Here is a 15140-nt window from a genome sequence, read left to right on the forward strand (position 1 = left end):
TTTTATTCCAGATATTTTTAGGCCTTTACATCTGCCATGACTGTCGTCTTTATGGTGCAGAGTGTATCACATAAGTGGTGTTGTAAATTATGATTGATCTGATATTAAATCTTTGACCTGATGTAATGTCCATGAATGAGTCCTCTGCACATGTTCACAGGAGGTACATTTACCTCACAGCCTTAGTGTCCAGCCGTGTCTTTTCTTTCAGTGGAGGGACAGAGCTGTTCATCAGTTTGTTGTCGAGTGTGGGGTCTTTTCTAAAGCTGTGGGGGTCTCAGAGAGCGTCTCTTAGGGAGCTGTCACTTCTTAATATACTCAAGTTCTATTTGATTATTTGTTCAGTTTGTGTGGGCGTCATAACACTTGATTCATAGTCTTTGAAACTGACTGTAAGAGATATTCTGCAGCAGCCATGGACGATTAAAGCTCTGTGCTTTTAAAATAGTATTTTGATCAGTTCATTTTCTGAAAACTGTACAGTGTAAATGTCCATGATCTTTATAGTTTGTCTTGTCCATATTCATCCACACATATTTATATATATTCTCTTTGTCAGACTGGACTTTTGAATTTTGCCAGTTTCTCTTGTTTTATTTCACTGTGCAGTTTATTCAATCCTTTTATTTCCTTGTCAGAGGTCATTGGTGTTCTTCATATCTGAGAGCTCCTCTTTCAATGTAGTAATATCATTCTGTGTTTGTGTGTTTGTGTTCTGTGTTTGTTTGTTTCCTCAGTGGAGCATGACGTCTGAGGAACATTTAAGTTTGTTTGTTTTGACCCAAACTAAATTTAGTGTTATGTTAATGTTACATAGAGGCCTAGTGGTTGAATAATAGTCTCTCATGTAAAGTGTGATGTTTTTTGTTCCTTCTTCTACCAAATCCAATTTGAAAAATACATCACTTCAGCTGTGCAGCTGAAAGCTTTCAGCAAATGTCTGCCTGTAGTGTTTTTTGTTTTGTTTTTTTCAAAAAGACATTTATGTAAGTCACAAGTGTCATAGACCTGCCTTTATTTTATAGAGGACCCCCCCCCTCCCCCCCCCCACCCCCCCAAAAAAAAAGCTCAACTAAAAAGAGCCACAACCTGCTCAGCCTCTCTGCCCATTTATGTGTGTGTTATACTATTGCTCGTTTATGTGTGTGTTTGGTGTACAGCTGTTTTTTTTTCTTTTCTTTTTTTATTGCTTTTTTTTTTTTAGTCCAGTTCCATCCCTTTAATTGCAGTCCATTCAGCCAACAGAGAGTTTCAATCATGATAAAAATATATCATGATATGGATTTGGAATACATTTATGTTGATACACTTCTCTGACTTGGGAGAGGGGTCGACAATACACCGGTTGTGAAATTTGATACTTTACACAACAATGAGAAACAATTATTTGAGAGTTTACGTAAAGACAGAAGACACATGGCCAAGAGATGAGCGTAGAACATGGTGATAGTGCTCTGTCGTAGCTATGGACTGCACGTGTGAGATAAGACCCCCGCCTACACGCCACTCACTTTCTTGGGAATTCAGAAGCTGCACCTAAACATTGCCCCATCCATCACTGTCGCTTCCAACTGCCGGACAACAACGAGCTGCAAACATAACAGTCCAGCACAGACGGGGTTAAGTTCAGTTTGTCACAGTCAAATAAATACACACCACAATCCCACTGCAATGTCCTGACACCCCATACGTTTGGATGGCAGCTCGCGGCAGGCCTGAGGGCTCTGGCCTCATGCTTCCATCTTGATAAGGTCTTATCTGAGCGGAGCAGCCTCCAGCGCACAGCCACGGCCCTGCCACTCTACTATACACACTTTAGCACAGACAATATGAACATCTAAAAACAAAGCTCAGGAGGATACTTGGAGAATGTAGAGTCAATGATAAAAGGTCAAAAATCTACTGGAATTACTTGGTTGCTTCAAAAATGGTTGAATCACTGAGGCCTTGTGTTCTTTTCTATCATCTGGATTGTAATTTACTCAACATTTGTATCTAAAAAGCCTGTAGATTTAGATTTTTGTCTGAAGCAGTGGTTAGACTCATTCTCCCGCTAACCCAAATGTCAGCAGTTCCATCCTCAGACCAGCGCATCCTGTTGTTGATTTCCCTAAAATAGACAGTTTGCCCATCTTGTATTGTCTAAATGCTTTGTGTGAGTGGAAGTGCTGATGGTTCAGATTGGCAGCTTTTCTTTATTAAGTTTAGATCCCATACGAATATCTTTTTTTCTTAGTTTTTCATTGCAATTTCTGTCAAGAGAAAGACCAAAACTGAGGTCATTTTAGCATGTATCCTAATGCATTTCACCATTTTATTTAAAATCAAATAAGTGATGTTATTTGTAATGTTACTTAGATTCTGCTCATCATTTGCATTGCCCAACTGATCTCACCTTCCTGCTTTAACTAACAGGACATCTTTACAGCTCTGGCTAGATAATTGGTAATATAAAGCCTTCAGAATTGTGCCCAACAGTTTTCCAGTTGATTTCCCTGAAAACTGAAAATGAAGACAGAGGTCGCTGACAGCTCTACTTTGACTATCAAATACGAGTGACAGATAGCACTCATGTCTGGCCATATCTTACTATATATTAGTGCTCCACTTTCTTCCATTTGCATTGCTGTATTCTGGTGAGCTTGTGAGACCACAAAGAAACCGAGCTGTTTGCATTTTTTATTCACGTTATTTAAAAGTCCATCAGGCTCTTTTCCATGATTCTTATCTGGAGCTGAACAATACTGCTCCAGCATCCAGAGTTAGGTGAACATTTGTGTTGTTGCACAGTGGCAAAAACCCACTAGGATTGATTATGGGACTGGACAGGACCCTCAGGTTAATAGTTTCAGGCTGTGTTTCTCCATAGGCAAAATGAAAAAAAAACAAAAAAAACAACAAACAAACAAAAAAACATTGACTGAGAACAACCACATGAAGCTCTGGTCTTTTATCTGTTTTGAACTTTTGGATTATGAATTGGTAGTACTTTCAAGCTTGTTTTAAACATGTACGCAGTGCTACATTATTTAATTAGGCCTGACCCGTTCAATTTGAAGTTGAAACAAACAAAAGAGGTGTGTCCTCCGCTGAGCTGTGGCCGCCCTTCAGACCTAACCCTCACTGTGTGTTAGAGGAGTTTTTGTAAAGTCATCAGTGCATCGTCTCATCACTGACAGACGAACCGCGAGCTGCCCTCCTCAGTGCCACGCTCATCTGCCACTGCTCCACAGGTATGTGTGCTGCTAAGTTATGCACCTAGTCCCAGAAACTTTGTCACTGTGATGTAGAAAACTGAATCAAACTGAATTTGTCCTGTGAGGCTCAATATGCCTGATGTCAGAGGACTCTCTTCTTCTCTTCTGTGGGTTCTGAAAATTAAAACATTAATATTATTGAGCACAGTTTTTGTTCATTTATTATTTTACTCTTAAAAGCCTCCAGGTGTTGAAAATTTGTGATTTTGTTATACCCCTTGCATTTGGTTCATCCAGTGTAATTGTTTATATCGAATAGATTCAGAAAAATATTTTAAAATAAAAAGGAAAAATAGGCAGAAAATAACGTAGAAATTTTATAATGTTAATGCCATGTGTATTTTTTTTAATCTTTAATAAGCATTAATTATTGTAACAATTTTTAATGAACCAAAACTGATTTTAAAATTTAGCAGTTTATCTTTATCTGTCAGATTTCCTCACGCTATCAGTCAACTCAAGATACAATATAGTGACAAGTAGCACCTAAAGGACAAGAGGCTTACATGAATCATTAAAGGAAGGTTTTAACCATTTTTATTTTATTATTTATGAAGAATCAGAATAATCTTAATTTTCAAATTATTTTCTATTTACTTCAAAAATGTATTACAACTTTATCATCAACTCTATAAACAGTAACATACCTGTAACATACAGCTATCTAGTTGTTTGCTTGTTTGCCATTTTTCATTTGTTTTGTGAACATCCATAAAATATAACATATTTTAAATATTTAAAGGCCAAATGAGGCTGATCTTCAGAAAATGCACCTGTAGCCAGTGTATTGTGTTGTTTGTCCACACACTGTCCCTCAGGGCCCTTCTTTTGCATTACAGCGGCACACCTAGTGTATAAAAAGGTCTGGAACCATTTGGTCACTGCTGCTGTCACTCACGTCGTACAACTCTTTATTTTTAGTCGTAACTTTCAGCCACAGTCAAATGAGGATCCTAGAAAAGGAAGTTTAAGAAAACCTGTTGTCAAGTGATTTAGTCCTAATATCTAACTAAGTTCACTGGTGTAAGGCCCGAGACGACTTTACAGCACCACAGTTTACTCAGCTACGCTCAAGGACACAAGCCTAAATTAGATCATCCAAGAGCAACACTTGATTGAAACAGAGAAGAGACTCCTTTAGCACTGACAGCAAAACATCATTTGATTTTGTGTTGGTTTTGTTATTGATTATGGATTATGTAAACATAAATACATCTATGTTGTCAGATACATAAGATGGAGGATTCTTCAGAACATTCCCACTGGGAGAGCCCATCCTTGCTCACCTCAGACCCTCTGTCCAGTTTCTCCTCAGAGGGGGGTCTGCTGCCCCCTGGAGATGAGGGCGAGTCCTTCTTCTCTGCCTCTGACTCTGACTACATTCTGCCCTCCTTCTTCAACAGCACCACCCGACCCTCATCCACCTACAGACATAACCCGGGTCAGTTTAGATGTGCTCAGTCTTTATTATAATTCCTGCAGGAAATGTTACAATTGCTCAAACCTATTTAAAATACGTTTTTCTAAGATGGTCAGGTCATGGGTTCAAACATTTGAATCTTTTCTGATGTGTTTATTGCTTTGTCAAAGCGTGTGAAAACCAATAGAGGTTGTGGACGAAAACCGAAACATAAAAGTTAAAACCACAAAACTATGACCGTGGGGGTGACAGTCCATAAAGTGCTGAGTCATTTCACTATTTTCACCACGATGCACGTTTAGCGTTTGAGACATCACCATTTTAAAGCCTATTTATACACTGATCTGAGCTCCTCCTTTGATGAGCGCAGTCTATAATGAACATAGGCCTTTGACAAAAATAGTCAACAATAGTCTAATTTTTGTAGATTTTTATTAATATTGCATTGTCTCTATCAATTAAATACATTTAGGTTATAAATGCACCACAGTATGACTTGGTATTTAAATATATCCATATACTCATCATTTATGAGCATATTTGTATTAAATCGAGTGGATAAATGCACATTGTTGATTTCCCTAAAGGTGTGTTATACTGTGCTGTATGAAGCTCTTAACTACACCTCTGTCTGTGTGAACAGTGCGGCAGGTGTTCAGCTCCCCGAGTCTCTTCAGCAACCTGCAGCTGTTAGATGGTCCAAGCAGTCATTCCCTGAGCTCAGCCTACCCTCCCTCCTCCAGCTGGAGCAGCAATACTCTGTCTAAAACACAGCCCAGTGTGTCTCTGTACAGCCCGGGCCTCCCCTCGTCCTACTGTGCGTCTCCAGGCAGAGAGGGCTGTGAAAGCCCCCGACTGCATGACGCCCTGAAAGCTGAGCGCTCCAGCCCTCTGGGGGGTTCTGTGGTCACCAGCAGTTTTATGAACCTGACCCCCGCACCAAGCAGTGTGTACACTCCAGCCTCACACCACATGCTAAATGCTTACAGCTCATACATGACCCCCCCTCAAGACTTCAACTCCACAGGCCTGTACACCAACCCCGCCTGGATCAATCCCTCCTACTCCCCCAAACTACGCAGCAAACTTCGGGTGTCCACACCAGGTCAGTAACATTACTGCTGTTTTAGGTTTTAGGTTTAAGTCACTTGGTAAAAAAACATGCACCTTTATAAATTGATCATGTTCAGTTCAAAATAATGAGAAACTAGTCTAGTTAGTCTTAACTATAAACTATATTCCTGCTCTAATGACATTTGTAGAACAAAAATTTACAAAATGCAGTGCAGCAGTGTCAGAGGAACAGCTCACTGCAGTGAGCCACACCACACATAAACAATTACACTCCACTGGTCAGATCATTTGCTGCAAAAGCTTTTGAATCCCAGAGTTCCTTCTTCTTTTGAGGCAGAACAAGGACTATCCATTATTATTGTAAAAGTACAGGTGCTTTTGCTGGGCCAGTATTAACACTGATATATTATATGTGATTAAGGATTCATGTTCTCTCATGTTTAAAATGTCCTTCCAGAGGCCAGAGAATGTGTGAACTGTGGGGCCACAGCCACCCCCCTATGGCGACGTGATGGGACAGGCCACTACCTGTGCAACGCCTGTGGACTGTATCACAAGATGAATGGCCAGAACCGACCTCTGATCCGGCCAAAGAAAAGACTGGTACAAACACACTAATTATATTGATGAAAACTAAAGCAATGGAAAGGTCCAATAAGAAGTGATTTGATTGTTTTCCTATTGCAATGTAGATAATTCTTAGCGCTGTAATATCTATGTAAAACAAATCATAATTAACTTGTTGTGTCTTTATATTTCTTCAGATTGTGAGCAAGCGAGCAGGGACTATTTGTGCCAACTGCCACACCAGCACCACGACACTATGGAGGCGGAATGCCAACGGTGAACCTGTGTGCAACGCCTGTGGCCTCTACTTTAAACTGCACAATGTGCGTGGTCTAAGTACACACAATGATGAAACCATGTCTCTCTTTTGTCTTAAACATATTCTGATAAATGTGTTCAGGTCAACCGCCCCTTGACTATGAAAAAAGATGGGATTCAAACTCGCAACAGGAAGGTGTCCAGCAAGAACAAGAAGAGTAAGAAGGCGGCCATGATGGAGTCATACTCAGAGATGCCCCATCCATCTCATCTGGAGGAGAGTGGGCCCTTCTCTATAGCCCCTGGAACTCTGCTAACATACAGTCACTCATCACACCTCATCTCGGCCCCACCCGCCCTGCACCCGCCCGGAGCCCTGCCGTACACTCACCATCTGAGCTCAGGCATAGTGCCCACACTGGTGTAACGCTCAGCACGGCTCAGTCTGATGCAAGAGCAAGTGCTACGTCCTAACAGGGAACTCAGAGGACAATCTGAGGACACCTAAGCAATTGCGATGTATTTTTTCTCTTATATTTCTAACTATTGCTGCCCAATGCTCAATAAAAGGTTTGAATGTATTTTTCCAGTCCTTGTAATATTACCGTTTTATAACTCATTTCAGGTATTATACCTGCTGACATGATGGGACATAAATGACCTGATTGCCATAGATCTTGTAAAATAGAGGCAGATTTCTCAACTGGAGCATGTTGAAAAATATTGTTGTTCCATCTCCTCATCCTGAGTAGACTGAACCAGTGGTTCCCAAACTTTTTTTTACCAGCGACTCATATTTTACCCGTGGATATGTTGGCGACCCCACATCATTCTCCTGTCGGACACGTTACGGTCTTATAAGCAAATATCTGATTAATTTCTGATAAATAAAGATGTTATAGAACAGTAGAGTATAAAATACTTAACAGAAGCACTTCAAATTCAAAATCATCATTAAAATTCACACAATTTAGTCTGGACCTCTTTTCTAGGAACCCCTGAGGACCCCTTGACAATCTTTGGGGACCCAAATTTGTGTCCCGGCCCCTAGGATGGGAATGACTGGATTATAGGATCTGCTTTTGTCTTCTGTATACTTGTGTTGAAATTGCCATCTAATACCTTGTACGATAAAAACTTTCTTTCTGTTTCACTAATTATCTTGTACTCATGGGTTTGGAGACTGTTAAGTGAGTGAGACTGATCTATCCCTCGTGCTGCTGTTTCCTTTTTACACTGAAGTATTGCTTTATATTATTATTTTTTTTGTATTGGGGACGTTTCCTGATTGTAAAGTCAATAAAATGTGTGCAGCTTGGAGAAGACAATTGAAAAAATATCTAATTTCTTTTTAGTATCCCGATAACTATTCCATACCATTTTCTTCCACTTTATCGGGTCATGGAGGCAGCAGTCTGAGCAAGGTGGCCCTTGTCCAGCTCATCCAGGGGAATCCCGAGACATTCCCAGGCCAGCCGAGAGACACAGTCCCTCCAGTGTGTCCTGGGTCTTCCCGTGGGCCTCCTCTCGGTGGGACATGCCTGAAACACCTCCCCAAGGAGGCGTCCAAGAGGCATCATGAATAGATGCACCTCAGCTGCTCTTCTCAATGTGAAGAAGCAGCAACTCTACTCCGAGCTCCTCCTGTGTGACTGAGCTGCTCACCCTATCTCTAAGGGAGTGCCCGGCCACCCTGCGGAGCAAGATCATTTCGGCTGCTTGTATCCGTGATCTTGTCCTTTCAGTCATTACCCAGAGCTCATGACCATAGGTGAGGGTAGGAACGTAGACCGACCAGTAAATCGAGAGCTTCACCTTTTGACTCAGCTCCTTCTTTACCACAACAGACCAATACAGCGACCGCATCACTGCAGACGCTGCACCGATCCAACTGTCAATCTCACGCTCCATCCGTCCCTCACTCGTGAACAAGACCCCGAGATACTCCTCCACTTGAGGCAGGCCGATAATTATTTTCTGAACTTAAACTGAACTTGGGTTCATATGAAGGACATATACAAGTTTTACTTCTGTTCTCAGTTTATGGACAGGCCATGTCTCATGTGAAACTCAGAACCTCCAGAATTCACTGAGGCTGCACAATCACTGATTAATAATCGGCTGTGGATACTGAGGGTTAAACCAATTGGATTAAAGCATTTAAAGAGGCAAATGTGAGGCTGCTTTCTAAATAATAATAATAATAATAATAATAATAATAATAATAATAATAATAATAAACACCAAATTATAATGTAAATAACTTGGCCATCATTCAGTGTTTTTATGTTAAAATTAAATCAGCCTTACAATTATTATCAGTAAAAGCAATATTTCTCCTGTCATGGGGACACAGATAGATCATGTTTATGGAATTTGAAGATCAAAATCTTATGGTTCCTTTATGTACCAGACAAGTAAATGACCTACAGAAAAGCAGAAATATCACTTTATATTGTTCTTTGTATTTTCCACAGTTTGTTGCATGATTTATTATTAGCGATATGGTCAATTTCTTTAAAACAGCATTCATGATATGGTCAATATTTCATTCATCTTGCCCCTCTGTGTACTGTACATTCTGTTGATTTGCTTTGGTTGTCATTTGAATAGCTGACCACAGTTTCTTTGTGCTCCCTTCTCTTTTATAATGGACCCTTTGTGCAGGTTTCACTAACAGCTTTACAGTAAGCGTTCAGTTTCCATATGCAAATTCTCCATTTTGCAGAAATTGTAAAATAAACCATGCCACTTAAAGCACTTAAATCCTACAGACTAAAGTACAAGGGCTGCATTGAAAACATAAATGATGTGGCACTACAAGCATAATTAATTACAATAATAATTTCGAAATTAAAGTAACAATTTAATGAAAATAAAGTCGAAACCAGAAAAAGTAATAATTTTACGAGAATAAAGTTGTAATATTTTGAGATTAAAGTTGTAACAAAAAAACAAAACAAAAAAAGGAATTTTACCAAAAATAAAGTTTAATGATTAATGATTTAGGGCTTGACTCTGAATCAAAACAAACCCAGACTGAAAAAGACTAGCACTTGAACATGTCAGCCTCTAAACAGAAAATCAAATGTTACTTTATTTACAACTTTATTTGTGTAAAATTTAAACATTTTTCTGGGTTTGACTTTATTCTTGTAAAGTTACGAGTTTAAGGTAGAAATGTTATGACTTGATTCCCGCAGCGCCCGCATATTTATTTTTTATTATTTTTATTTTTCTTTATTTATACAGGGGGACCCAATGAGACACTTGGGCTCTTTTTTTTCATGGGTGCTCTGTTTAAAATACAACACAAACCGAAAAAACAATCAAAACAAATAAGTCCATGTAAAACATCAATAACAAGTGCAGATGTGTGTATAAAAGTTTGTTATCAGATTATTAAATTGCAATTCCATTGAATTCCTTGGAGCGTATTCCATTTTTGTGAAGCAAAACAGCTAAAAGCCTCTTTCCCATCTCAGTTCTGGTGCGGCTCGTCCTTAGTCTTATGCAGTCATGTGATCTGGTGTTAAATGTTCTGGTATCAATAATTAACAAGCAGGTGAGGTATTCTGGCAGTTTTTGAAGTAATCCCTTATAGATAAGCTTAATACAGTGCTGTTCTCTTCTAACAGACAGTGATGGCCAAGCCACTTTTTCATAGAGCGTACAGTGAGGAGTTTCAAATCCATCACCTGTAATAAAACGAAGGGCAGAGTGAAATAGTGGATCCAATGGTTTCAAAGCAGAGGCTGAAGTCTGCATATACACCACATCCCCATAATCCAGTACGGATAGGAAGGTTGCTTGCACTATTTCTTTTCTGTAACTCATTGGGATACAATATTTGTTTCTGTAATAAAATGATAATTTAGATTGGTAGATTGGTCGGTGGTAGATTTTAGCTGACATTTGTGTCCAAATTGAGTTATTCATATTTTCTTCTTCCGACCGTACACTATATGAAAATCTTACAGGGTTTGGTGCTTTTTTAAGGATTTTGTGAGCATAAACAGAGATAATTTTAAAGATTCGCTTGGTGTTATTAAATATTTTTAAGATGCTAAAATCTTTGCCTGAATTATCGGCAAGAGCAGGCGACTCAAGCTGAAGAGAGGAGAAAAAAAACTGCCAGGCGGAGTCTCGGTGACAGGAATCATGGTGAAGTTGTTTGGATATTTGACAGATTCAACATATTCAACATATTCTGCATATTCGACATGTTCAACGTATTCGACATGTTCGACATATTCGACATATTCGACATATTCAACATATTCGACGTATTCGACATATTCGACATATTCAACATATTCGACGTATTTGACGTATTCGACGTATTCGACATATTCGACATATGAACCAGAAGCATAGGCAGCTTGAGTTCACTAGAGGTGTTAGCAAATGTTTCAATTGATATTTAGGGACCATCAAATTGCTGTACTGGGACAAATTCAGCAAATTAAAAATAAGCAAACAAAAACAAAACAAAAAGAACAGAAATAATATAATTAATTAATAAATTGAAATAAGATAAGCCATTTATAAAATCTACTTATGAAATGTATGTTTATGAATAATAATAACTAACATAGTAAATGTATAGCCTAGATAAACCTAAAGCCAAGGCTTTTACGTTTTGAGAACCACTGACTCCAAACTAATTCACAATAATTCTACATGATGAACAGAGTTTCATGTTTATTTGAAGTTTTGCACTGAATAAAACTACATTAAACTTTGTGAATGCATTTTCCTGTTTCTCCCACACCACAGACACACACATCACCAGAGCAGACAATATAGAGCTCATAATAAAGTTTACACACTTAGGCTCTGATCTGAAGTGAAAATGACTTTTAGCTCATCAAGATCATATAGTCTAATAATCATGCTGTCTGTATCACACAACACCATGGGCCTTTCTGTCTGATTTTACACATCTGTGTTGATATAAACGTAGATGAGGGATGAAGAAAGAGGAGAGAGGGATGCTTCTGAATGGCAGGTCGTCACATTTCATCAAAACATATCAGACCCAATCACTGTGAGTCAGTCCTCCGCACACTGCATGTCCTCTAGTCTCCTCTCTGCTCCAGCCTGCATGGAAAATGAATGGGAAATGAATATTATACACTTAGTGTAGTTCAGTAGACCTAACAAACAGAAACTGTACAAACAGGTGTGTTCATTTCAGTGTAAATAGCTCCTCGTTTCAGACAGATATAAGGCAGTGTCCATTATCTGACCAGAATTGAAGAAGCCGCGGCACTCTAAAACTTTTGTCCACTTGATAGATCTGAATTTTTCTTCTGCTGTGTATCAGATCTGGATTATTTAATCCCTTGTATCAAATAAATGTACTCCCTCTTTTATTTCTGCTACAAGTTGCCAAACCTAAGTATCTCATAAGAATCCAGAAAGCAGATTGAACTTCCAGTAAGGTGAACGAATTCTGCATCTAACTGAAGGATTCAACATGTCATATTTTACAGAATAAACTAAACAAAATATGACTGACAGACAAATCATTACTACTAGATATGAAATTGTAATAAAATATTCTCCCAGTGGAGTAAGAATATGTAATAAGATGTAAGGTGTCAAATATTGCTCTTTCAGGTTTAAGAAAAAAAGGTAAAACTATTCAAATAGAGATAAAAACAAATAAATAAATCCATGCTTTCTTGCAGTCTATAAAACATTTTTTATGAATAATAATAATAACAAATTTTCAAAGATATATATTTCTACATGTAGGCCTATGTGTATTTGTACAGTGTAATCCAGTCACAATACAGTGTATTTTTACTGGAGTCTCACTGGCGCTAGAATATGCAAAAGTTAGATATTGAACAATATGAGAACAGTGTCGACTGTGGTTTGTGTACGATGCTCAGTCTGTGGCCTGGGGTGGAGGATCTTATGCAGTGTATAGAACAGATAAGTTTATCAGTAAAACCATGGGAGCTTTTGCTTTTGGCATGAGTCCACTCAGCTCAGTGCTGACAGTTAGGCTGCTGCAGCAGGAAGGGCTACGTTTGTACAGACTTGTACTAAACTTTACAATCAACCTGAAGACAAATGCATTTGTTAAAAGTTTAAAAGTAACAAGTCCCAAGAAATGACTATTCTTTTATGTAGGCAGTTTGTGTTTGCTTAAAGGTGCACTATGTAACTTTTCTGGTGGACAATCTTCCATAAAATATTGTTGATTTATCTGGAATATTCTACAGTATGGATGTGATGCCACCAAACCAAGTCACAGGTCAGATCTATGGAGAGGTGACCCAGCTCACACTAAGAATGCTTTTTTCCGAAGTCTTTTTTAATAATCCAAACACGTGTAATTGAATAAATGCATGATAGATAAGCTTAAGCCTGTGGAACATTTCAGGGAAATCTCTATGGAAAAAAGCAGGTCATGGACCCCCATAAGAAAAGTTATATATTACTAATATAAATAGCAATTTTAATGCTATTTTTGGGCATGTCCCAGGCTATAACTTTTGAAATGCAGGTAGATCTACAGTTGATTTTATCTTTAAGTGACAATTATGCTAGTTTTATTTTCTCTGTGCAGCAGTGTCGACTAATTCAGTTCATGCAGCCGTGATGAGACGACACAAATGAGTGAAGGAAGAATAACTACAAGTTCACTCAAAATGACCAGAACTATAAAGCCCTTTATTAGGCTACAAAGAAATCCATAGTCACAGATCTAGTATTAGTCTCATAAAAGATAACTTTATGTTTTAAGCAACACACCGTGTATAACTTTATGGAGGTTGCAGATCACCTGTAGTGTTCCATGGAAGTAGAAAATTCAAAGCACAGTTAATAACATTCTCTATGTAGATAAGTGTTCTGCCATAATGTGGCACAGACCTACTTATAGCTAACGTATAGCTAACGCAATCAGGAGGGGGCCCTCCTCCAAGTAAACTGGACTAAGAGCCAGGTTTGTATAGATCCCCCCTATTTCTTGACAACAAAAAAAAGTTACACAGTGGGGCTTTAAGTTAGCAGGGTGCAAACAAGATTACGTTCATGCAGTAGCCCATGTTCTAACAGTGGCCTATCTATGCCCTTCTCAGGAGCCTCTAGTGAAGCCCTGTCTGCAGGGCCGGCCCAGTCTGTGAGCAGACTAGGGGCCCAAGGCCACAAGACGGCCCCCAAGAGCCCATACATTTATTCTGAAAATTATTTAATATGTAAAGTTTTATTGGAAACAGAGCTTGTATGTTTACAGCAGCCTAAATATACCTCTCAAACAATTACATTATTTTTTTTTAAAATCTATAGTAGTGATACATCTGCTGTTACCGACATTTGTTTTTGAGCATGTGTTTACTCCGGTGCACGGACCTCTTCCCCCGAGGTGTGCTGAGGCAGCTGAGGTACATTTGATTGGTTGTTTTACAAATTAGATTGAAAGTTAGTGATCTTAAGTTTATCTAAAGAACACTAGAAGATGACTGTTTTGGGAAAGACAGTGAGAGGACTCGAAATAGCCTTTTAGGCCTTAGTTATTACTCTAATGGACAAGACATGTCAGGAAACAGTGAAGCGGGACGTTTATATAATACTTAAGGATGTATATCTGAGCAACATGGAGAGTCAGCTTATTAAATTGTCTGTCTTTGATTGTTGGCTTTTTCTTTCGCAATCAGCCATCAACCAGACTTCTGTGAATGTTTAGGCTGCTGCAGGTTGCTCCAGTTAAATCAAATTAGTAACGTTGATAAACCACTGTGACATTTTACGTGTGACTCATGAACATGTATTGTATAGGCCAATTAATATGCACATGTACCCAATCATGTATGCAAATTTGCATTGCGTTACTCAGCTGGTCACTGTAGTCATGATATAGTGACCACAGATAGTCATTTTTTGTCAGAGATGGATAGTACTTAGTTACTCTAGTAGGCTACATTTACTTGAGTAAATGTCTGTGTAATCCCTCAGTCGTCCAGGTCTGATCCTTAGTAAAAGCCTACAATGTAGTTCAATTAAGGCTGAAACTGTAAACAATACCTGTTTACAGTTTCAGTGTAGTTAGCTCCTCCCTTCAGATCGATATAAGGTAGTGTCCAACAGTAATCTGACCAGAACTGAAGGAGCGACTTGGGTGAGCAGCGAAACGTCTTCACGTCTTTCACTTTGGCTTTTACTTTACTTGAGTAAGTTGTTGTTTTTTTTAAAAATTAAATTGTAATAGTGTTCTGACGCCATTTAAGCACTTCTTTGTACTTCTACGTGAGTAGCCAATATTATTTTGAAGTGTACTATTACTTGAGTAAAACTTATGGCTTTTGTTCTACTCACCTCTGCATTTTATAATGTAAATGTAAGCCCACTGTAGCCAAGACAGACACAGAAACCAGGGAAAAATGTGTGGAATTTCAAAAAATCTTCTGGGGGAGGGCCCCCAGACTCCCCTTACATGTTTGTCTAGTTTTTGAGGCTATTGTAGTTGTGACATTTTGTCTGATGTTGATCATATAGTCTTAATTTTATTAAATATGAACCACCAATAGCTGAGCTAGGGTCACATT

At 38.7% G+C, this 15140-nt stretch overlaps 1 protein-coding gene across 1 annotated transcript; it reads left to right on the forward strand.

Moving 5' to 3' along the window:
- Positions 1–4479: 4479 nt before the first annotated feature.
- Positions 4480–7907, forward strand: gata1a (GATA binding protein 1a). Its single transcript, XM_033967142.2, has 5 exons — positions 4480–4698; positions 5321–5782; positions 6209–6354; positions 6516–6641; positions 6719–7907. Exons 1-5 carry the CDS (start codon positions 4494–4496, stop codon positions 7001–7003), a joined length of 1224 nt encoding a protein of 407 aa, XP_033823033.1. The 5' UTR covers positions 4480–4493; the 3' UTR covers positions 7004–7907.
- Positions 7908–15140: the final 7233 nt, after the last annotated feature.

This window comes from Periophthalmus magnuspinnatus, chromosome 5 (assembly GCF_009829125.3).
Source record: "Periophthalmus magnuspinnatus isolate fPerMag1 chromosome 5, fPerMag1.2.pri, whole genome shotgun sequence".
NCBI classification, from domain to species: domain Eukaryota; kingdom Metazoa; phylum Chordata; class Actinopteri; order Gobiiformes; family Gobiidae; genus Periophthalmus; species Periophthalmus magnuspinnatus.

Bases quoted from the DNA above. Each gene is read 5' to 3' on its own strand.
- gata1a (XM_033967142.2), top strand. From the start codon at position 4,494: ATGGAGGATTCTTCAGAACATTCCCACTGGGAGAGCCCATCCTTGCTC. The intron at 4,699-5,320 runs GTCAGTTTAGAT...CTGTGTGAACAG, and splicing joins CACCTACAGACATAACCCGG to TGCGGCAGGTGTTCAGCTCC. The intron at 6,642-6,718 runs GTGCGTGGTCTA...AAATGTGTTCAG, and splicing joins TCTACTTTAAACTGCACAAT to GTCAACCGCCCCTTGACTAT.